Source organism: Primulina tabacum, chromosome 12, assembly GCF_025594145.1.
Source record: "Primulina tabacum isolate GXHZ01 chromosome 12, ASM2559414v2, whole genome shotgun sequence".
Lineage (NCBI taxonomy): Eukaryota > Viridiplantae > Streptophyta > Magnoliopsida > Lamiales > Gesneriaceae > Primulina > Primulina tabacum.
Window position 1 is genome coordinate 26852381 of NC_134561.1, and position 23254 is coordinate 26875634.

Below are 23254 nucleotides of genomic sequence, written 5' to 3' on the forward strand. Positions count from 1 at the left end.
CAATTTTTCCCTCTTGTTTTAATTGTTCTTCCATGTCAAAGTCTAAGGATTTCTCACTTTGTGCTCTACGTCTCCGTCGAAAAGTATTATCAATCTCTGGATCAAATGGCTCCAATTCTGTCTTTCCTTTAGCACGGCTCATGCACACTAAGATAATCCCTGAAAATAAATAAACAAACTTTAAACGTACGAATATGCGTAAAATCAACAAAATTAAATAAAAAGCTAATCTCAAGAAAATAATAAATCCTAATATTAAAAAATTCAATCCCCGGCAACTGCGCCAAAACTTGACCGACGATTTCGGTTAGGAATAAATCTAGCAAGCGGACTAGGTCAAGTAATAGTATTTGGAGATGAGTCCTGTATCGTACCCATAGAGATTCATGTTTAATTACTAGAATGTGAATTATTTTTCCTAATTTAGGCTAATAAAATTCAAATGATGGGAGATAAATTAATTAAAACTAAATAACACAATTTAAATAAAATAACTAAAGCAAAAAATCCAAATAATTAAGTTAGACGAAAATTCAAATTATTTAAAAACGACTAAGGCGCATAACGGTACCGACACGACTTATAATCTACGTGTCAAATTCATATTCGTTAAATTAATTATTTAATTAAAGACGGAATTCCCAAAATTATTTATTAAATGATTCCTCGAATTAATAAACCTAATTAAATCTAACAGTCCAATTATTCCTAACTGAATTTAATTAGATTCAACCGCATTAGATCGCTGTGAAATTTCAGTTTTTCAACCTAAAGTCGCACACTGAAATTGAATACTATTTCTAGTCAACTTAACCATGTGTTGATTGATGTGTGAAGCAAATATTAATCTATCGCCTTCCGGTTTTAGATTAACCAACAAATATTCAATTTAATTGGCCAGATTAAAAGAACACGTGATAAACGACATTAATCAATGAATAAAATAAATAATCTAATTGAATTAGACTCAAAAAATCAAAAAATAATATGTCTCGGCCCTCTCATGGCCTTAGTCTATAAAAATCTACTCCATAAACTTAAAATAAAAGTCAAACTCAGTGTTTAAATTCAATGAAGAAAACATAGTTAAGAAAGAAGGAAAAAATTCTCAGTGATTTGTAGCGTGTGTGAGGAATTCCTCTAGCTTTTGTCTTCTTTTTTTTTTTCTCTTCTCTTCCTTCTTCCTCGCTAGTGCTACTTCACAGTAGCTTCTGTTCCTTTCTTCCGCGGTCTTCTGCGCTTCTTTCTTCCTGTACGTTCTGTTCTTACGGCTGCTCTTTGTACGCTTCTTTTATCCTTATCAATGGGCCTCTTCCTCCAAATCTTTTTTTAAGGCCCATCTCAAATAAAAGAAAGTGTAGATAAGATGTTTATCAATATTTACATAGATTTTTCAAGATTTCAATATCATCAAGGAATAAAAATATTTTATTTCCTTTCTTTAGATATTTTTTCTTTGAAGTCTTGTAAATTCATCTTTTATTCCAAATTTAATCATTTTTCTCTTTTATTCAAATCTACAATTATTAATTTAATTAAGCACATAATTAAGGATAAAAATATTAGATAAGGGCAAATATTATTAAATCAAATCCCTAAAATTTTTTTAAGATTTTGCCTTATCAGGGATTTTTTAGAAGTAAGATAAATTGGGGAAGATGAAGCCCGGAGTCCCTAGTCGTGAACATGGGGTTTTTAGAAGTGTGCTAGTATGTTTTGCAGCGGGATACTTGATTCTTGGAGATTGGGAAATTAGTAACAGGATTGACTGAATTCGATCTGATGTCAAGTTCTGGCTTTGATTTACTTCGTGGCTTTTTTTAATTTTAAGTTGTAAGCATAGGAAAGTTAGAGATCCATAGCTCTTTGAAGAAAAGGTATAAGAAAGACAAAGATTTATCATTTCTCTGTGATTTATAAAAAATGGGATTGATGGAGTTGCATAAGATATTCTTTTAGACTTATTTATGTGAAGTTGTTGTTTTTTTTTTATTAGAAACTAAATTTTATTAAAGTAATATTGTAGTAAGTTTGCAAGGCAAGTGGATGAGCCATCCACAAAATACCACATCTACCTACAACCAGTATTCGTTCAGCAGAAAATATAACACCAATCCCTAACTAGATCCGAAATAAGGAAATCCGAAACATCGGTACATTAATCGTCCACGTCGCCACCCTGAATCTGATATTCTCCCATACGTCATCTCTCGATTCTTCTTTGTCACTGAATATTCTATTATTGCGCTCCAACCAAATCGACCAAAAGACACAGTGGACTATTATGCACCAGAAATCTTTAAGCCCCTTTCCTGTGAGAGATCCATGCTCCAAAATAAACATGTCTCTTGATGATGCAGGAAATATCCACTCGAATCCGAAGTGTTGCATTACCTTTGTCCAGATACTCGTCGTGAAAGCACAGTGAAGCAAAATATGATCCTGATTCTCCATGTTTTTCTTGCACAAGTAGCACCACTGTGGGTTCAAGGCATGATCCGGCCTTCTTCTCTGTAAGTTGTCACAAGTTTTCAATTTTCCCAAAGCCACTATCAAGGAAAATACCTTCACTTTTTGTGGGATAGGGAATTTCCATATGTTATAATAGTAAGGAAATATAGGGTTAGTACTACTCGGAAAGAATGATGAGTAAAAAGAACTGACAGAGAAAACACCGGATGAGTCCCCTAACCAAACCCTGACATCCCCAGAATCCACACTCAGAGATACTGATTCTAATACCCCTAAAAGAGCAGTGTATTCTTCCAACTCGATTTCATTCAACCCTCTCCTAAACCTAACCTCCCACGAAATGACCGAATTACCTTGAGTACTCAACACCGAGAAGAAATGAGAAATAGATTTGTTTTTGTTCGAAGATAGTAAATAAATGTGATGAAAAACAACTTGGAAAGACTATAAACCCACCCACCTATCCTCCCAAAACCTAATGATATTCCCCCCTTAAGCATCGTACCAATGAGAAGTTGACAAGTCGAATGGGAGCGAGAAATAAACTTCCAAGGCTTCTGAAAGTCGAGTTCCTTGCCACCCTTACGTCCCATCCATTTTCATGAAATCCATAGATGTTTCCCACAACTTTTTTCCAAAGAGAGTTTTCTTCCACAGCGCATCTCCATCACCATTTCCCTAACAGTGCCTTATTTCTCAGACGAATACTCCCCAATCCTAGTCCTCCCCTGTCTATCGGTTTACACACCTGATCCCAATTAACAACGTGGTAATGCGTTTCTCCATCAGCTCCATCCCATAGGAAATTCCTCATCAATGCTTCCAATTGTTTTGCCACTGAGGTCGGGACCTTGAAAATGGACATGAAATAAGTAGGCAATGCACTGAGGACTGATTTGATCAAAGTCAGTCGTCCTCCCCTAGATAAGTAAGCCTTTTTCCAACTTGCCAATTTAGTTGACATCTTGGAAATCACCGGAGCCCAAAACTCCAATTTCGTCAGATTTCCACCCAATGGTACCCCGAGGTATTTGATTGGCCATTGTTCTTGTTTGCATCCAATTGCAGACGCTAAACCGTCAACCTCATCATCCATACGATTCAGCCCGAGCACAATACTTTTTTCGAAATTGATTTTGAGTCCGGATTTAGAGCAGAAGAGTTTAAGCAGTTCGACTACCGCAAGCATATGCCTATCGGATTGGACTAGGAACAGGGTATCGTCTGCGAATTGAATGTGTGAAACTTCCCTTTTGTCTCTCCCTACCACAAGTCCTCTCACATCATTTGCCGCTCTTGCCAAATCAACAAATTCCCAGCCCATCAATCACTAAATTAAACAGAAGTGGTGATAATGGATCACCTTGTTTAAGACCCCTTTCTCCCTTGAACTTTCCCCTCGGTCTTCCATTGATGAGAACTGAGTAAGAAACGTTACTAACACAGCCCTTCATCCATTTCCTCCATTTTTCCCCGAAGCCCTTTTTCCGAAGTACGAAATCTAAAAATCTCCAATCCATATTATCATAAGCTTTTTCCTAGTCTATTTTCAGAACCCAGCCTTTTTTCTTTTTTCTTCTATACTCCTCCACCACCTCGTTTGCAATGAGACAACAATTAATTATCTGTCTACCTTGGATGAATGCACATTGATTTTCCACCACTGTTTTGCTCATCACCTTTTTCAATCTATTCTTCAAGACCTTAGCCAAAATTTTGTACAAACTTGTAATTAGGCTAATTGGTCTAAAATCTCTTAGCCTCGCTGCTTCTTGTTTTTTTGGGATGAGACAAATGTACGTTTCGTTCGTCATTCCATTAACAGCGCCATCTGAGAAGAATTCAGCAAACACTTTCATAAGGTCATCTTTTATTGTATCCCAATTAGTTTGATAAAAGGCTAAAGTAAAGCCATCAGGCCACGGGGCTTTGGAACCATCACAATCCATCACCGCACCTTTAATCACCTCCTCCGTGAATGACAATTCCAATTGATCGACCTCTGACGTAATTAATGGCATCCATTCAACCCCATCTAAACCTGAACCGTCCCCTTCTGATTTTTTGTACAAATTTTCGAAAAAACTAATGATTGCATTTTGAATCTGTTCTTCATCAGAAAGCAGAGTCCCATCTTCCAGTTCAACCTTATCTATCACAGCCTTGTTTCTTCTGTTTTTCAAGATGGTCTGGTAAACAAACTCAATCAACGAATCTTGATTTCCATAAACTGGCAACAAAGCGACGGTCAACAACAATTTTCTTAGTTTCTAACACCACAACAATGTCCGGGTTCTCCTTGCGAATAATTGAACGAATTAATTCTCTCTTTCTCGTCGACCCTCCTCCCCTAATATTCCAAGAACATATCTTCATAAGCAACGTTTTGAACCCTTAGAGGTGGAGCTTTTCTCATAATTTATTCCACACTTCAATCTTCCAAGTCTCTGATTAATTTGCCCGAAGTCTTGCTCAATTCAAAATCTGTGTTAACACTGTCACCCCTCTCCTGCATATTCTCGCTTTCATCGTGGTGTGTCTCCCTTTCATTCCCTAAGTAAGTGTATCCCTCGATCCCAGACTTGTCAAAAACTCTAGATTGCCCCCCTCCTAAGAACCCACTGGACAGCCCAAACGCATTGAAAAAAGAAGGGAAAAGAGAATGTAGTGTGAAGGAATGATTAAGACTCGATGATTGAAAACAGGAAAGTACCTTACCCACTAAAGGGTTAGTGTTATCGAGGGTAGTAGCTTGTTTGGGAGGCGTGATTACGTCGTTTTCTTTGAACAGATCATGTAGATCCACTTCGATTGCTTCATTATTAATCAAAGTTTCCGTTTGAGAAGATATGTGACTGTCTGACTCCGTAGAATCGTAACCATCATCCAGAAAATCATCATCTGTATCCTCAATATAAGAGTCATCATCATCATCCTGGTGAAACTCCCCTGAATAGTTTAAATCTTCTCTGTCCATCTCTTCTGTCTTCTTCCTAACGCTGGCATCGTTGGTGTCCAAAACCTCTTCAGTAGCTTTGTTGTATATATTGCTGCAACCCTCAATTCTTATGTCCGATAGTGAATGAATGGGAGATTTTCTGAATTCCTCAATCTGTTTAGGTGAAATTCGTTGGAGTATTTTTTCCACCTTCCTTCCCATCGTTTGAGCAGCCGGCAATCCATTATCTTTACTGGTCGTGTGATTGATGTCCGGCAAATCTTCATTCATAACCTTTAAACATTTTGAGTACACCCCTTTGTCATCGATGTTCCCACATAATTTAGAGTTTCCCCATCCTGCGGCTGTCCTCTTTCCGTTGACCAAAACTTGGGCATAACTCTGTTTTTGATATATCTCATAGGCCTTAAGATCGAAGGTTTCGATGCTAATTGAGAGATCCAGGTTTTCCCCGTTCAGTAGAATCGACATTCTATTATTGATAAATCCTTCTTTTGTACCTTTAACCCTTATCTTAGCTGCCCCTAAGTGAATGAAAAGTCTTGTATCTTCACTAATCTCCACTAGACCCCCGCATTGATCCTCTATTGCTTTGAAGTTTTCTTGCGTCCATAGATTCCATGGTAACCCGAAAATCTTAATCCAGCTATTGCAGCACTTGAGGACCGATTCCACTGAATTGATGCTTGGCCTCCACTCCTCAAAATCTAAGACCACTCCACCGTCGAAGAATCCTCTTTTCAAATCTCGATAGAACGTCAATTACTTCGGACAAGCAGGCCACCACACCGTTTTATTAGCTTGAAATGTTTGTAAATCGACCTTCCTCTTAACGTCTTGTCTTAGTAGCTTTTCAGCTTGCTCCCACGAAATATTAACCCTTTCTTAAGTGACGATAAGGGCTTCATTCCTCTTCCTCTCCGTTATCATCCTGTTGCTTGCATCCTTTGCCTTGAACGAATCTTGACGGTAAGCCCAATCTGCATTCTTAACTGGCTGCTGGATGCGAGGATTTCTGATTGAGGTTTTACCGCACTCACCAACTGCAAGATTCCTCCTCTGAGATTGCCTTGACAAGAGATTAATGAGGATATCTGATATCCTTATCCATCCTTGAGAGTTATACCCGCTCGGAACGATGATAATCTGTTTCTTTCCCATAGTATTAAATCTTGAAATCTCTATGAATCGGCCTCTTCTATTGGAGAATCTTTGGGCGATGATTGTTGCATTTTTGCCCCTAAGTCGGTTAAAATCCAAGCTTGAATGTGGATTAAGAATGGATTTTTTGAGTAAAGAGCTTAACCAACTGGCCTCTTCTCGGTCTAAATCCAGAACGTAGCTTGCATTCCTAATTCTTTCCGTCCACCTCAACGAAGTTCCTCCCTTAACCAGCTTTAGTTAGAACAACTTGAACTCAATCTTTATCACTTGCTCTCTGCCCGACGCCATAGCTACGGGAGACAGCTAACAAGTGCGGGAATGAAACAAGTCCGAAGATACAATTTGCGATGTTGTGAAGCGACTATGAATCTGAAGTCTCCTGGGAAAACGAAGAAATTAGAGACAAACGTTGCTCCAACGGACTTGAACAAACGTTAGAACGAGAGAAAGCTTAGGAAGAACACGGATAAAAACTCCGAAGCGAGAAAACCTATAAATCGGCGACCGGCGCCGAAACCAAAGGCCAGAGGCGCACGAAGGAGTTAAATATAGGGAAGCATTACTGTAAATGGGGGAAGATCTGGGAAGAAGAGAATGGGAGGGTAGAGAGCATTTCAAAAAATTCTCTCACTAAAAACGACAGCACTCTATTCAGTTTTGTAGTCAATTCAGAATTCAATTAATCATTATGTGAAGTTGTTGTTTCGTATAAAACACCGAATTTCTATTTTTCGGACATGGCGTTGGTTGTTATCTGTGGACAACCGTGTAGTGGAAAATCAACCGCTGCATCCTGCCTGGCTGAAGCGCTTCAAGAATCAGAATCCAAGCCATCAGTCAAAATATTGACTAATCTTCTCTTCATCTTAATCATAACCAAATTTATGTCGACATGGTGGCAGAAAAGAATTTGAGAGGAGTACTTAGATCCCAAGTCGATTGATCATTATCCCGAGATAATATAATCATAGTGGATTCTTTAAACATCATAAAGGGTTACAAATATGAGCTTTGGTGCCTGGCTCGTGCAGCTGGAACTAGATATTATGTTCTCCATTGTAACGTCGAAGAGACCACTTGTCGAAAATGGAATGAAGAACACAGCGAGAAATCAGACTCTTTTTATGATGGCAAAATTTTCAAAGATCTGGTGAGAAGATTCGAGAGGCCAGAGGCAGAAACCGTTGGCATTCCCCATTGTTCAAGTTATGGCTGTCTAGAGATGGCATCGAAAAATTCTCATCTGTTATAGTAGATGCTGCTACATATCTAACAAAAAAGGTAAAGACTCAAAAAGTTGGGACGTGAAAGTATTGCAACCTACTATTGTGATGCAAAGTGCACGATTAACAGAGGCAAATTCTCTTTATGAACTCGATAGAGCAACACTAGAGATAACAAATATGATTGTGGAAGCTCAATCTCAGGCTATAGGAGGACCCTTGAACGGTGTGTCTCTTGGACCAGCCTGAATCTGAACATTTCACGTCTTGTTAGCTTGCCATAGCTGCGTAGGCTCAGACGAACATTCATAAAATTAACCGTGCAGTCGAGTTTAAGTGGTTCGCCTCCACCTTCCGACGCAGACAGTGCAAAGAGGTTGTTTGTAGATTACTTGAATAGAGAATTCGGAACTAGTTAAAGAAAGATATCCATCCATTATTGGATCACAACATTGAGAAGGGTCATATGGTTGTATTTTAGGCATATTTCACATTTTGTTTTTGGGTTTTCAAATTTAGTTTATCAACTCAAAAAAGCTGGTTGTTGTGGTTAATATTGAATTTTTATGCGAGTATTTTAAATTTTATCAGAATTTGGTGAGATAAAACCATGTTTTCCTCTTCTTACCATAGAAATTTTCTGTATTTATTATGGAAATGAAAAATTAAAGATTGAAATTCTTGAAACAATATCATGTTGGTGATGGATCTCGGTTTTCTACGTGCCCAAATGCAGCGGAAGTTTAAAAATTTTTATTTTTTTTTGACAATCAAAATATATTTGTTTTGGGCACTCATATGGTTTAATATAATGAAACATACATAGGATGTTAGAATTTATACTTTCGGTGAAAATTTCACAAGGCTCCAACTGTGGGGCCCTTAGCTCCTAATCGTTATTACAATGCAATCTGATTAGAGTTAACTAATTACAACGGAAAACGAGTTTAAATTTTCTTTACAATGAGCCCAAATCATTTTATTTGAATACTAAAAATAGTATTTAATCTCACGTCATAAACATGCCCACACGTAATCAAAACCAATCATATACAAACAACTCATATCCTCGGGACATGTCCCGGTATATAGATACATATACATATATACTGGGAACAAGACATAAACATAAAACCTCAGCCCAAGCTGTGGCTCCCTCCAGAAGTACCCTCTCCGGTCTCCTGATATCCTGGAGTACCTGTCATTGTCCACACACAAAGACAACAACAGCCCCCCTTGGGGGTGAGCAAAGATCCGTATGGAACAACCAATCATATATACCACAGATATCTAAACAATGATATATGGTATGCAATGCATGTATATCGTGGAGGTATCAGGTCAAATGCCCATCCATTGAGCACATGTCAGAATCAATCGAATCGCTATCAAATCAATGCTCGAGCTGGCACACCGGCCTCAATAAGGGATACTCGTATGATAGCGTCGACAAAGCGCCATCAAATCCCAAATCTCATATCCAATCATCGGGGCCACAATTGTCTATGCTTTACGGGTCATATAATACCAACATAGCAATTATGTTCATAAACCCCAGAATCCAATCAAATCATATCAGGGTATCCAAGGATCATAGCTCAACGTGCATGTCATGTATCGATGTATGCATCAAACGATGTGTGTTAACAAAACATTTATTTTATACATCGATATCTCAATCTCAATGTCATGTATGCCACATCAATCAACAAATAAGGCATATAGACATGTATTCTCATTCCAATCAATCAAATCAATCCGACATATATCATATAATACAAATACCTGTCGTATGTTATCCGGTCGCAACATACCTCAATTCTTCGTTTCCAGTTGATGTAGCCTGAAGATATCGGTAAAATACTTTATCTACATCAATAACATACTCATTCCAATCAATAACATAATCCAAAGTCATTAATATGAGTTTCAAATATCATTTGAAACTTCAAAAATTCATATCAAATCCAAATCATATCATAATTCAATTCCGACTTCGAATATGAGTTTATTGTCGATTGTTCTACTACATATAAGAATTTCAACTTCAAATACATGATATTCCAGCACTTTAATATTTAGAGCTGCTGGAACTAGAAGAAATTTACCTCAGTCAGAAGCCCTCGACGCGATGATTCCAAATATATAATTGGTTTCACGTTTAGACAGCGTTTCGAAGTCGATTCGGACGAAGGAATTTGATTTTCTCTCGTACTCTTTCGAAGATATGGAATAGGAAATGAAGAAGAAAAGAGGAAAAGTTATTCTTATCCCCCATCGCTTCGGCGCTCGGGCGGTAGAATTCTCGCGCCCGAGCGCGAGACGTTCTGCCCCCGAGTTTTGTTTGTACCGCGCTCGGACGGTCACAAATTACCGCTCAGGCGCGGCATGTTCAGTCCAAATACCACTTGTATCGCGCTCGGGCGGTCAAACATTACCGCTCGGGCATTACCGCCCGAGCGCGAAGTGTTCTACCCGAACAAAAATGTCACATACCCTGGCGCTCGGGCGGTCATTTTCTACCTCCCGGGCGCCACATGTTCTGTACAAATATTGACTTTTGTACTATATTGGCGTCCGGCTTCTCCACTCGAGCTCTTACAACGTCAATTCATATTCAATATTCATTTTCTCAATTTCATTGTCATGATATACATCAAATACATAATCACATGACAATTTCATAAATTATCGATAATCACATAAGATTTACGATAATACGATACACGGTCCTTACACCAACTATTCCGAGGTTAGCGGAGATAGCTCTTGATAAATTCTCTAAGAACTTTCTTATAGTCTCCTTCTATCAAGTCCACGACTAGAAGATTTGTTCCTCTTTCAAATAGCAATAGAATATTTGAAAGAAGTTTTTACGTTTAGATCAAAAATTTGAGAGAGGACTCAAATCTCTTTTTCTTGAAAAGTGGCGAAAAATATTTTGCAGAATTATTTTGAATGTAATTTTCGTGAATCACCATTGGGAATAGTGGAGGCTAGGTAATTTTTTTTCTTTTTTTTATTTCCTTAAAAACAATAGCATTGACCTAAATTCCATAATTAACATTAATGAGCTTGATTAATTAATTGGGCTAGTCCAACTAGTTCAATTAATTAATCAAAGTCCATTAATAACTTTAATTATTTAATATGTTGGACTTATACTCATACAAGCCCATTAAACATACTCCCACTATATTTAATTTAATATTTAATAAACTCAACTTTTGAGCTTAACAAATTAAATAAATTATAAATTAAACATTTGAATTTAATATTTAAATTATAAATTCAACTCCTTGAATTGATCACCTCCAAAATTTAATAAACTCAACTTTTGAGTTTAATAAATTAAATTTTCAAATTTTATAAATTCAACTCTTTGAATTTATTCTCTCAAAAATTTAATTATCATAAATTCAACTCCTTGAATTTACTATATCATAATAAAAATTCAACTTCTTGAATTTATTCTCTCAAACGGGAACAAACGATCCAGTGCTTGTGTGACCCTCAATAGTTCAGGGATACAGCTAGCCGTGGGTTCACAACTCTTTGTGATTCAGGACATAATCCTTTATTCGGGCTTACCCTTATTTGCCCCATTCTATGTATCAATAATTGATCTGAGAATGTCAGAAATCATATTTCTGATTAAACCCATCGAACCATGGTAAGAGCGTCTAGTAGCATCGCCCTATGATTCCCTAGATATCACTGATAGTGCCTGCAAGAACCTGTCGATTATGATTAACGCACAGTACGGTCCCTTTATCTCATATATCCCGATCGAATCTGCAACCATTGGTTCATCGAGGGTCGCATATTAATTCGATAACTTTGTGATACATATAAATAGTGGCATCGCATGTACTATTGGAGAAATCCTTCTCTAACGTACATCTCGTACTCTGGCCAGAGATTCCACGCACTATTATTTTATCAGATCACATAGGATATCCACACCTATAGGTGAGCGGTGAATCCCCGACTACAATACACTAGCTCCTATATGTGTCGCAACTGTACCCAACCTCGTCACCTGATGACCCTCCTGGAGCCGGTAAACGAGTCGAAACACAGCCCTAGCATATAGAGCCTCAGTGTTGTCCCGGGTCGTAACGACTAATGGTGTATAATCATAACCACGGATTTATCCTCTCGATGAATGATAACCACTTGGAAAGTCCGAGGGAGGGTTGTTCGGTATAATCATCATATGACTACCCATCGGCATGTTTGGACATCTCTATGCCCTTACCAAGAAACGCAATACACATCACAGATGCTAGTCTCGAGCTCAAGCGGCCTTTGTCCTTATTTTAGGTGGCTGAATCGACTAGGAACAAATTTAGAACATGCAGTGTTTACAAATGAGTTTAAATATCGAATTACGATTCCTTTGTATTAAAGCATAATCAAGGACTTTATCTATGCTGATTGCATGGTATACAGATAAAGTAAAACGAAATCATTAAAAAGTAAATTATATTAAAATAAAGATTGTTTATTACACTTGAGTCAATAAATTCCCCAGCCAACAATTGGTTTACAGAACATCTATCTACTCTAACAGTTGGTGAGGAAAAAGTCGGTGAATATCATGTAAAACAATATGATCTTGTTTTTGACATAAAACAATCACATATGAATTAAAATTATATTTGCAGGCCATGTATGTAACATGTGTAATTGTATATCTTTTGATGTTCAATGGCCGTCGGTGGTATCTTTTTTCTTTGTTTTTTGTTGGTTCAAGTCTTATTTTGAGATGCTTTTCAAATTTGTAGTTAAAGGCTTTAATGAGAGTAATTTTGTGAATTCAGGATATGAAGCCCCAAAAAAAGATAACAGACGTCAATTTAAAGTTCTGTCATTTAATAAAATAAAAAAAAGATTAAAATATCAATTTAACATTTTTTTTTACTTCATAAAACTCTTGCATTTTGTGGTACTTTAGACAATAAAAAAAATTTGAATAGACAAAAGCTAGACAAATCAAGTGTTAGGATCGGTTGATTGGTTGAGATGTGTTTGGAAGGGAGGCTGAATAAACACTCACGATTTTAGAATATTTTCGAATGAAGTGTCAGTTCTTTGACAAACTGAAACTAGGAATCTTGTCAGTCAATGACAATCTGTTTAACTGATAACAGTTGCAGAAATAAACTGACTGAAAGATATAATAAATAACTGAAATAGTAACACACAAAGATTTATGGATGTTCGGAGATTGAAATAACTCCTACGTCACCCCTTCTATCACAAGGATAGGGTATGCACTAAAAGACTTTGATCGATACAAAACTTGAACAGACCCACTTCAGTTTGGACTTCACACTGCCAAAACTGAAACTCTTAGTTTACTAAATATCTCACAGTTTTTCGACAGAACTTAGCACAACTGACCTAGTTAAGATCAAATAAACAATAAAACGATTTGTGCTTGTAAGCTCGAAAGGTAGCCTCAGATGCTATAAATAAATCAGATAAGTGTGAGTTTATTGATTCTTGAGTAAGAGAGGTAAATTCAGCAGGGTAACTGCAAGCTTGAGAGAATAGATAGATCGATTGTTTGCTCAACTGCTCTTTTCACCTATTTATAGGCTTCTCTTCAACGGTAATATTAAATATAATTTGAATCATTATATCCGTTGATTTTCACATCAATATTCCTCTGACATTCGTACAGTGTAAGCTCTGAAATGCGGCGTTCCACTACGAGTTGTAGTCTTCTTTGTACTGTTGTCAGTTGAATGTCATTTTCGACAACTGATGACATGTACAGCTGAGTGATCAGCTGATAAGCTCACAATTGAATATATCAACCGATCAGTTTCCAACTGATCAGTCAGTTGTCTTCGTAAGTTCAATTCAGCTGGTTTCAATTGCCTTCGATAAAATACGCATTAATCTTCAGTTAGGCAACTCTCAGTTGATTTATGTTTTTCAGTTACTTCAAGCTACTTGATCTGTAACGTACCGTACTTTTACTACATAAAATTTGCTGAAAAATTAAAAATTTTCTTAAAAGAGTAATCAAACTTCAAGTTCTCTAACGTAAACCATATGCCCCCAAAAGTAGTTACAACATAAGGTCTGAGAATGAAGTTCGACAAAAGTATTTGTTTGAAATCTCATAACCAGTAGCGTGAAATCAGAGTATTTGACATTTCATAAAAACATAAAAACTTGGGCGGTCCTCGGGTCTAGCCTCCTGCTCAGTCCAAGCCAGCTCCTTGGTCCCCACCCATAGCCTCCTCGAAATCATCCTCATCTGCATCGATCAAGTCTAGTGAGTCTAAAGACTCAACATGTATAAACTGGGAGTAACAAGTAATACGTAATAAAAATCACAAGCAACTTTAAAATAGGAAGTACATACTGAAACTTGAACTTGCATACCAAAAGCTTGAACATACGTGCGTACATACATAGACGTGCCTTTGTCATAAAATTTTTCTTAAACATGCTTGCATATTGAACATACTTGAACATACATGACTTCATTATTTTGCGTAGAGGCATGTTTCAAAGCAAGGGACCCATACATAAATACACCTGATCAGACTAAACCACAGTACTTGGCCGACAGGGACGAATCCACTCCCACATACATGAGATCCCCGTTCATGCTTTAACGGGTGGATTGGTCACCATTCATGCTTTAACGCTTTTCAATCCTGATCTAAACCCGTTCATGCTTTAACGGGGTGGAGAGGTCCTCGGCCACGTTCACCGACTTCCAAACCCATTAATAAATTTGGTCACAAGACATTTAGCATACCTCAAAAACTTGAAATATTTTCTTTTGCACGTCAAACATACTTACTTGTCGTTGAGGGATTCGTTGGATCTCGTTTGGGGCCGCTGCTGCAACATACTACAAGAGTTCAAGCACTTAATTTCCATACTTAGACATAATGATCGTGCTCACCACCCAAAATGGCAATTTTCTTATGACGTTCTAGATCGCTCGGGACTTGAACTCCTTTAATCGTTGTACTAAACCGTGACATCAACCCCCGAAACAAATCCTAAAATGATGTGTGAACATTTCCCAAAACATAGATGACATGAGCCTAAAATAGTGATTTAAAAAAATCATGGACGAGCGCCTAGGCGCTGGACAGTGTTGCGCTGCGGCAGGCGCTAGGCACTAGCGCCGCGGCGCTAGCAAGGCCGAAGGCCAAGCGCTGCGGCGCCACAAGGGCAGCGCCACGGCGCTTGGCGAGCGCTGCGGCGCTCCTTGGCGAGCGCTGCGGCGCTAATCCTGCGCACAACCAACCCAAAAATGACACATTTTGATGCAATTTTAAAAGTCACACTTAAACGACTCAAACCGATTCAACGAGACTCATCTTAGAATGCTATGACATGGATTCAACTCAAACAAATGTCCCCAAAACAACGACGCACACCAACTACGCAACAAAGTCTGTAAACCTGAAATTTGACACCAAAATACTTTCTACGACTTTAAATGTAACCAAGTGCCTATCGACTCGAGACGAAACACCAATCATCAACCCCACATCATACTCACCATGCTTACACGCAGCAGCGGTCACCCAACGTTCACAACGAAGCCTGCAACAATTAAACTTCAAGAATACATCAATAATAAAATTTTCAGAAAAAGCTGCTTGAGCAGTCCCACGAAAACAGTCATAACTCACTACATTTTTATCCAAATTCGAGTCTTATATCAAATCGAAGGTATAAAAAAGTTCTACATTCCATATGTTGAAAGTTTTCCCAAATTCTCGACCAAAAAATTGCAGTTTTCAAAATGCAGTGAAAAACGAAATTTCAGATCTAAAAATGTTTGAAAATCGATTCGACAAGTTTTTGATCAAACTTCCACATAACATACACATGTTTTCATACATAATCAACACCACAAAACATAATATAGTGAGATCGATGCAGAAACAACAGATTATACATGCCTTTTGATGATTAAAATACTGAAGCGATGATACCGACGCGGGGAAAGATGCGAGGTTGAACCGGGACGAACGTGATGCGATTTTTCCTTGAAGGAAACTCACGAAAGCTTGCTGGACAAATTTAGAGAAGGGGGCGGCTGCTTCACTCACCAAGAACCCTAAGTTTTTGTCTCTCAAAAATCTGAAAATGAAATGAAAATGTGTTGTGTGCCGTGAAGTTGTGTGTGTGCGTTTGTTTACTAAAATTAAGGGAATAATTTAGCTCATTTACCTAATTAACAAGGTAAATAAAAGGCTAACTAAATGCCACTTAAAATGATAATTAAAATGCTAACTCACTATTAATTTTAATAAAATCTTCTAATTTAAAATAAAATGCACAAGTGCTATAAATTTAAAAGTTTAAAGTCATAAAATCACATAATAATTAAATTAGGCTAAATGCCCCAATCCAACTTTAAAAATAAGATACCGCATTTAAAGTCGCCAAAATCATCACCGGTCTCTTTTCCTCGATCCCACATCGAATATTCGCCTGTAACATGAAACTCGAGAAAATATTTTAGCGTGCATCATATAAACATAATTAATTTAAAATAATGCAATTTAAATAAATCATGACCAATAAAATCATTTTAAACTTAAATAAATGCTTCAATAATTAAATAAATGCATGGGTTATACGTGTACTGAATTTGGGCTCTACAGTTCCTCCCCCACTTATATAAATTTCTTCCTCGAAATTAAACCTTACTGAACAACTCCGGATAGCGAATCCTCATGTCCGCCTCTGACTTCCAAGTGGCTTCCTCCAATGATTGATTTAGCCATTGGACTTTGACAACCTTGGTCACTTTGTTCCGAAGTCTCCGCTCCTATCTTTCTAGGATTTGGATAGGTCTCTCCTCATATGACAGATCTGGAGCCAACTGCAACGGCTCGTAGCTCAAAACATGCGATGGGTTAGCTAGGTACATCCTCAGCATCGAGACGTGGAACACATTGTGTACGCCGGCAAGATTCGGCGGTAAGGCTACACGATAAGCTAGTATCCCGACTCTATCAAGAATTTCAAACGGCCCAATAAACCTCGGGCTCAGCTTGCCTGTTTTCCCAAATCTCATAACACGCTTCATAGGTGCAATCTTCACGAAAACGTGGTCTTCTACGGCAAACTCTAGATCCTTTCTTCTCTTATCAGCATAGCTCTTTTGACGATTCTGTGCGGTCTTCATCCTGTCTCGAATCTTGACCACCACATCTGCAGTCTGCTGAACTATCTCTGGACCAAGTTCTGCTCTTTCACCGACTTCATCCAAATGAACCAGCGATCTACACTTCCTTCCGTATAATGCCTCGTAGGGAGCCATACCTATGGATGCTTGAAAACTGTTTTTGTAGGTAAACTCCACTAGAGGTAGCTTAGATTCCCAAGTCCCCTGGAAATCGATCATACAGGCTCGCAATAGATCCTCCAAAACCTGAATCACTCGCTCAGACTGGCCATCTGTCTGCGGGTGAAAGGCTGTACTGAAAAGAAATTTCGTCCCCATGGCTGCACGTAAGCTCTTCCAAAAGGACGATGTAAATCTCGGGTCCCTGTCAGACATAATAGAAACTGGGATCCAGTGCAATCGAACTATCTCCCTGATATATACTTCCGCATACTGCGTCATGGATAAAGTCGTCTTCACTGGCAAGAAATGCGCTGACATAGTGAGTCGATCCACTATGACCAAAATGGCATTGGATCCTCTAACTGATCTCGACAAGCTAACAACGAAGTCCATGGTGATATTCCCCCATTTCCACTCGGGGATAGGGAGTAGCTTAAGCATCCCTGCTGGCCTCTGATGCTCTGCCTTCACCTGCTAACAAGTTAGATATTCGGACACAAATCGATGGATGTCTCTCTTCATACCTGGCCACCAATACAAGATCTGCAAGTCTTTGTACATCTTGGTACCTCCTGGATGAATGAAATACGGAGATGCATGTGCCTCTGTTAGAATATCATCTCTGATCGAATCAACACTAGGCACAAACATTCTACCTCTGTATCTCACAATACCATCGGACACTGTGTAGAGTACCCTGCCCTTGGCTTCATCTGTCTGCCTCCATTTCTACAACTGCTCATTTGAGGGCTGTCCTCTACGGATTCGGTCTAGAAAATCAGACTTGACTGTCAGACTAGATAGTCTTGGAGCTCTGCCCTTGGGATAAACCTCTAACCCAAACCTCAGAATCTCAAACTGAAGAGGTCTCTGCACTGAAAACTGTGCTACAACTGCCACGTTTCTGCTCAAGGCATCTGCGACAACATTAGCTTTTCCCGGATGGTAGCTAATTTTGCAATCGTAGTCTTTTACTAACTCCAGCCACCGTATCTATCTCATATTCAGTTTTTTCTGCGTGAAGAAATACTTGAGACTCTTGTGATCAGTAAATATCTGGCATTTCTCACCGTACAAGTAGTGTCTCCAAATCTTCAACGCAAAGACAATGGCGGCTAACTCAAGATCATGAGTCGGGTAGTTCTTCTCATGCATCTTCAATTGTCTGGAGGCATTAGCTATAGCCCGGCCATGCTTCATCAACACTGCGCCTAACCCGAGCTTAGATGCATCAGTGTATAGCACAAAATCTCCTTGCCCTAATGGCATGGCTAACACTGGCACTGAAATAAGAGCTTGCTTCAAAGTATCAAAGCTCTTCTGACATTTATCACTCCACGCAAACTTAGCATTCTTCTTGGTCAGTGAAGTGAGTGGCACTGCTATTGAGGAAAATCCCTGAATAAACTTACGGTAGTAACCAGCTAAACCCAGAAAACTGCGGATCTCTGAAGCATTCTTCGGTTCAACCCATACCTTAACGGCTACCACCTTCGCTGGATCCACCTCAATCCCACTGCTAGACACTATGTGACCCAAAAAGGCTACCTTCTCCAACCAAAACTCACATTTACTAAACTTCGCAAACAGTTTGCGATTCTGCAAAACTTGCAAAACTTTCTTCAAATGCTAGCTATGCTCCTCATAGCTCTTCGAGTAAATGAGAATGTCGTCAATAAATACTATGACGAACTGATCAAGGTAAGGCTGAAATACTCAGTTCTTGAGGTCCATGAATATTGCTGGAGCATTCGTCAATCCAAATGGCATCACCAAGAACTCGTAATGCCCATATCTGGTCCTGAAGGCTGTCTTATGAACATCTGCCTCTTTCACCTTCAGCTGATGATACCCTGATCGGAGATCTATCTTAGAGAACAGTGTAGCTCCCTGCAACTGATCAAACAAGTCCTCGATCCTTGGAAATGGGTATTTATTCTTGATCGTTACCTTGTTCAGCTCCCGGTAATCGATGCACAATCTCATGCTCCCATCTTTCTTTTTCACAAAGAGCACTGGTGCGTCCCATGGTGAGAAACTAGGGCGAATTAATTCCTTGTCCAGAAGCTCTTGAATCTGCTGTTTGAGTTCTATCATCTCAGCTGGAGCTAATCGGTACGGTGCCTTAGAGATTGGCACTGTGCCTGGCATAAGATCAATGGCAAACTCCACCTGTCTCTCTGGCGGAAGGCCTGTGACGTCATCTGGAAAGACGTCAGGAAAATCTCTGATTACTGGTACTTCAGATATAGACGGAGTGGGCACGTCAGGTGTTGAAATAATGCTGGCCAAGAAGGCCTGACACCCCTTCGAAATGAGTCTTCTCGCCCGCATGCAAGAAATCATGCGAGGGAAACTTCTCCATCTGTCTGGTTCAAATAGAAACTGCTCCATGCCCAGCGGTCTGACCAACACTGACCTTTTCTGAAAATCAATCAGAACTCTGTTCTTTGTCAGCCAGTCCATACCCAAAATAATATCGAATTCTGGCATTGACAACACTATCAGATCGGCATATACTAGGTGGCCCTGAAGTTCTAGATCAATATCTCTGACCACGCTGGTAGCTAACAGTTCTTCCCCTGATGGGACTGTCACCGAGTAGTTCACGTCAAGGCCGATGGACTTGACGTCCAAGTGATGAGCGAATGTCTCCGAGATAAAGGAGTGAGTGGCTCCTGAATCTATCAGGGCCTTCGTGGTTAATCTCTTTATGAAAATGTTTCCTGAGAGATGTTAGCACAACACACTAACTTATATCCCAAAAATTCTAACATAAACCTTATGCAATGAAAGACACCAAAATGCCAACTAGCATCCTAATAATCAAAAATCAAGAACAAACATGCAAGGCAAAAATTGAATACTGTACTGAATTACATAAATTACCAGTCAACAGTGTCGTGTCTGGATTCGCCTCCGGAGCGTGCATGGCGAATACCTTCTCCTATGTTGGCTGCGTCCACTGAGGGCATTCCTTTAACATGTGGTCGCTGGCTCCACACTTAAAACATTTTCCTGATCCCCATAGGCACTGTCCCGGTTGCTGGCGGTTGAATTTAGGACACACTGGGAAATTACCAGGCCTCTGAGGCGCCTTATGCTGTTGAATAGGACCCTTGCCATTTGGCGGTCCTTGATATGGCTTCTTCCCTGGATGCCCCTGGAACGGCCTCTTAAACTGAGGTCGTTGTTGCTGCTGCTGCTGTGGAGCCTGATAGGGCCTCTTGCCCTGCCTGTCTGCCTCAACATCCCTCTGATCCTGCTCTGCTGCCAAAGCTCTAGATACGGCAATTGCATAAGTCGTAGGATCAGCAACTCAAACATCACGGCGCAAGATCGGACACAACACATCCATAAAATGCCTCAGCTTCCCTTGGGTATCATTAGCTATCAGGGGCACAAAATGACACCCCCTTTCGAACTTCCTGACAAAGTCCGCCACGCTACTGTCTCCCTGTCGCAGCGTCATAAACTCCCTTGTCAATCTGGATCGTACTTCCTCAGTGAAGTACTTGGAGTAGAAGACCTCCTTGAAACCGTTCCACGTCAGTGTCTGCAAGTTCACTGACACCAACGCACTATCCCACCAAAGTCTGGCGTCCCCTGTCAGAAGGAACGTGGCACATCTGACCCTATCTGCGTCTCGCAGCTCCATAAACTCGAATATCACATCGATGGACTTAATCCATCATTCAGCTATCATCGGGTCAGTAGTCCCCGAGAACTCCTTAGGATCCATCCACCTAAACCTTTCGTACACAGCCTCAGGTCTAGGCCTAGCCCCCGTATCAGCTGCAGCCTGGTTTCCCGCAAATTGAGCGAAGAACTGAGTCATACCTGCAAGCATCTGTGCTTGCATATCTGGCGGTGGAGGAGGGGGATTGGCCCTCCCCTCAACTCGATGCTCTCGGTCCTCTTCCCTAGCTTCCCTGTTAATCAAACGTCTAGGAGGCATACTGTTCCAGAATATACCCACACGTAAGCCCCACATGCATGAACATGATACCAATAATATAAGATGCACGTAAATTGAATTTAAAACATGGACATGCTGAAATCAGAACTTCATGCTTACTACCTAACATAAATTTAAAACCTTAAAACTTACAGACTTGAGGTGTGACTTCGTGAGCTTCTTGCGACTGGCCGTAGGCATAACCCTTCACAAGAACACCGCTATGATACCAACTGTAACGTACCGTACTTTTACTACTTAAAATTTGCGGAAAAATTAAAAATTATCTTAAAAGAGTAATCAAACTTCAATTTCGCTAACGTAAACCATATGTCCCCAAAAGTAGTTGCAACATAAGGTCTGAGAATGAAGTTTGACAAAATATTTGTTTGAAATCTCATAACCAGTAGCGTGAAATCAGAGTATTTGACATTTCATAAAACATAAAAACTTTGGCGGTCCTCGGGTCTAGCCTCTTGCTCAGTCCATGCCAGCTCCTTGGTCCCCACCCATAGTCTCCTCGAAATCATCCTCACCTGCATCGATCAAGTCTAGTGAGTATAAAGACTCAACACGTATAAACTGGGAGTAACAAGTAATACGTAATAAAAATCACAAGCAACTTTAAAATAGGAAGTACATACCGAAACTTGAACTTGCATACCAAAAGCTTGAACATATGTGCGTACATACATAGACGTGCCTTTGTCATAAAAATTTTCTTAAACATGCTTGCATATTGAACATATTTGAACATACATGACTTCATCATTTTGCGTAGAGGCATGTTTCAAAGCAAGTGACCCATACATAAATACGCATGATCAGACTAAACCACAGTACTGGGCCGACAGGGACGAATCCACTGCCACATACATGATATCCCCGTTCATGCTTTAACGGGTGGATTACTCACCGTTCATTCTTTAACGCTTTCCAATCCTGATCTAAACCCGTTCATGCTTTAACGGGGTGGAGAGGTCCTCGGCCACGTTCACCGACTTCCAAACCCATTAATAAATTTGGTCACAAGACATTTAGCATACCTCAAAAACTTGAAATATTTTCTTTTGCACGTCAAACATACTTACTTGGTGTTGAGGGATTCATTGGATCTCGTTTGGGGCCGCTGCTGCAACCTACTACAAGAGTTCAAGCACTTAATTTCCATACTTAGACATAATGATCGTGCTCACCACAAAAAATGGCAATTTTCTTATGACGATCTAGATTGTTCGGGACTTGACCTCCTTTAATCGTTGTACTGAACCATGACATCAACACCCGAAACAAATCCTAAAATGATGTGGGAACATTTCCCAAAACATAGAAGACATTAGCCTAAAATAGTGACTTAAAAAAATCATGGATGAGCGCCTAGGCGCTCATCCATGATTTTTTTAAGTCACTATTTTAGGCTAATGTCTTCTATGTTTTGGGAAATGTTGGCTGCGGCACTGCCTAGTGTCTAGGCGCTAGCAAGGCCGAAGGCCAAGCGCTGCGGCACCACAAGGGCAGTGCCACGGCGCTTGGTTTGCCCAGAACATGCGCATCAACTCTCCCTGGCGAGCGCTGCGGCGCTAATCCTGCGCACAACCAACCCAAAAATGACACATTTTGATGCAATTTTAAAAGTCACACTTAAACGACTCGAACCGATGCAACGAGACTCATCTTAGGATGCTATGACATGGATTCAACTCAAAAAAATGTCCCCAAAACAACGACGCACAACAACTACGCAACAAAGTCCGTAAACGTGAAGTTTGACACCAAAATACTTTCTACAACTTCAAATGTAACCAAGTGCCTATCGACTAGAGACGAAACACCAATCATCAACCCCACATCATACTCACCATGCTTACATGCAGCAGCGGTCACCCAAAGTTCCCAACGAAGCCTGCAACAATTAAACTTCAAGAATACATCAATAACAAAATTTTCAGAAAAAGAAGCTTGAGCAGTCCCACAAAAACGATCATAACTCACTCAATTTTTATCCAAATATTCCGAGTCTTATATCAAATCGAAGGTATCAAAAAGTTCTACATTTCATATGTTGAAAGTTTTCCCAAATTCTTGACCGAAAAATAGCAGTTTTCAAAATACAGTGAAAAACGAAATTT

General features: G+C 39.5%; 1 protein-coding gene and 1 pseudogene across 1 annotated transcript; one reads left to right on the top strand and one right to left on the bottom strand.

Annotated features, from left to right (window-relative positions):
* Positions 1 to 2282: 2282 nt before the first annotated feature.
* LOC142520298 (uncharacterized) lies at positions 2283 to 3568 on the bottom strand. The gene is made up of 3 exons (XM_075623301.1): positions 3221 to 3568; positions 2395 to 2802; positions 2283 to 2312 (listed from the first exon to the last, which is right to left on the bottom strand). The coding sequence occupies exons 1-3, from the start codon at positions 3566 to 3568 to the stop codon at positions 2283 to 2285; spliced, it is 786 nt and encodes a 261-aa protein (XP_075479416.1).
* A 3719-nt stretch (positions 3569 to 7287) lies between these two features.
* LOC142521030 (protein KTI12 homolog) lies at positions 7288 to 8412 on the top strand (annotated as a pseudogene).
* Positions 8413 to 23254: the final 14842 nt, after the last annotated feature.

Bases quoted from the DNA above. Each gene is read 5' to 3' on its own strand.
- LOC142520298 (XM_075623301.1), bottom strand. From the start codon at position 3,568: ATGGATGATGAGGTTGACGGTTTAGCGTCTGCAATTGGATGCAAACAA. The intron at 2,803-3,220 runs GTGTGTAAACCG...ATTTCGTGGGAG, and splicing joins ACGTTGTTAATTGGGATCAG to GTTAGGTTTAGGAGAGGGTT. The intron at 2,313-2,394 runs GTAATGCAACAC...GATCTCTCACAG, and splicing joins CGACGAGTATCTGGACAAAG to GAAAGGGGCTTAAAGATTTC.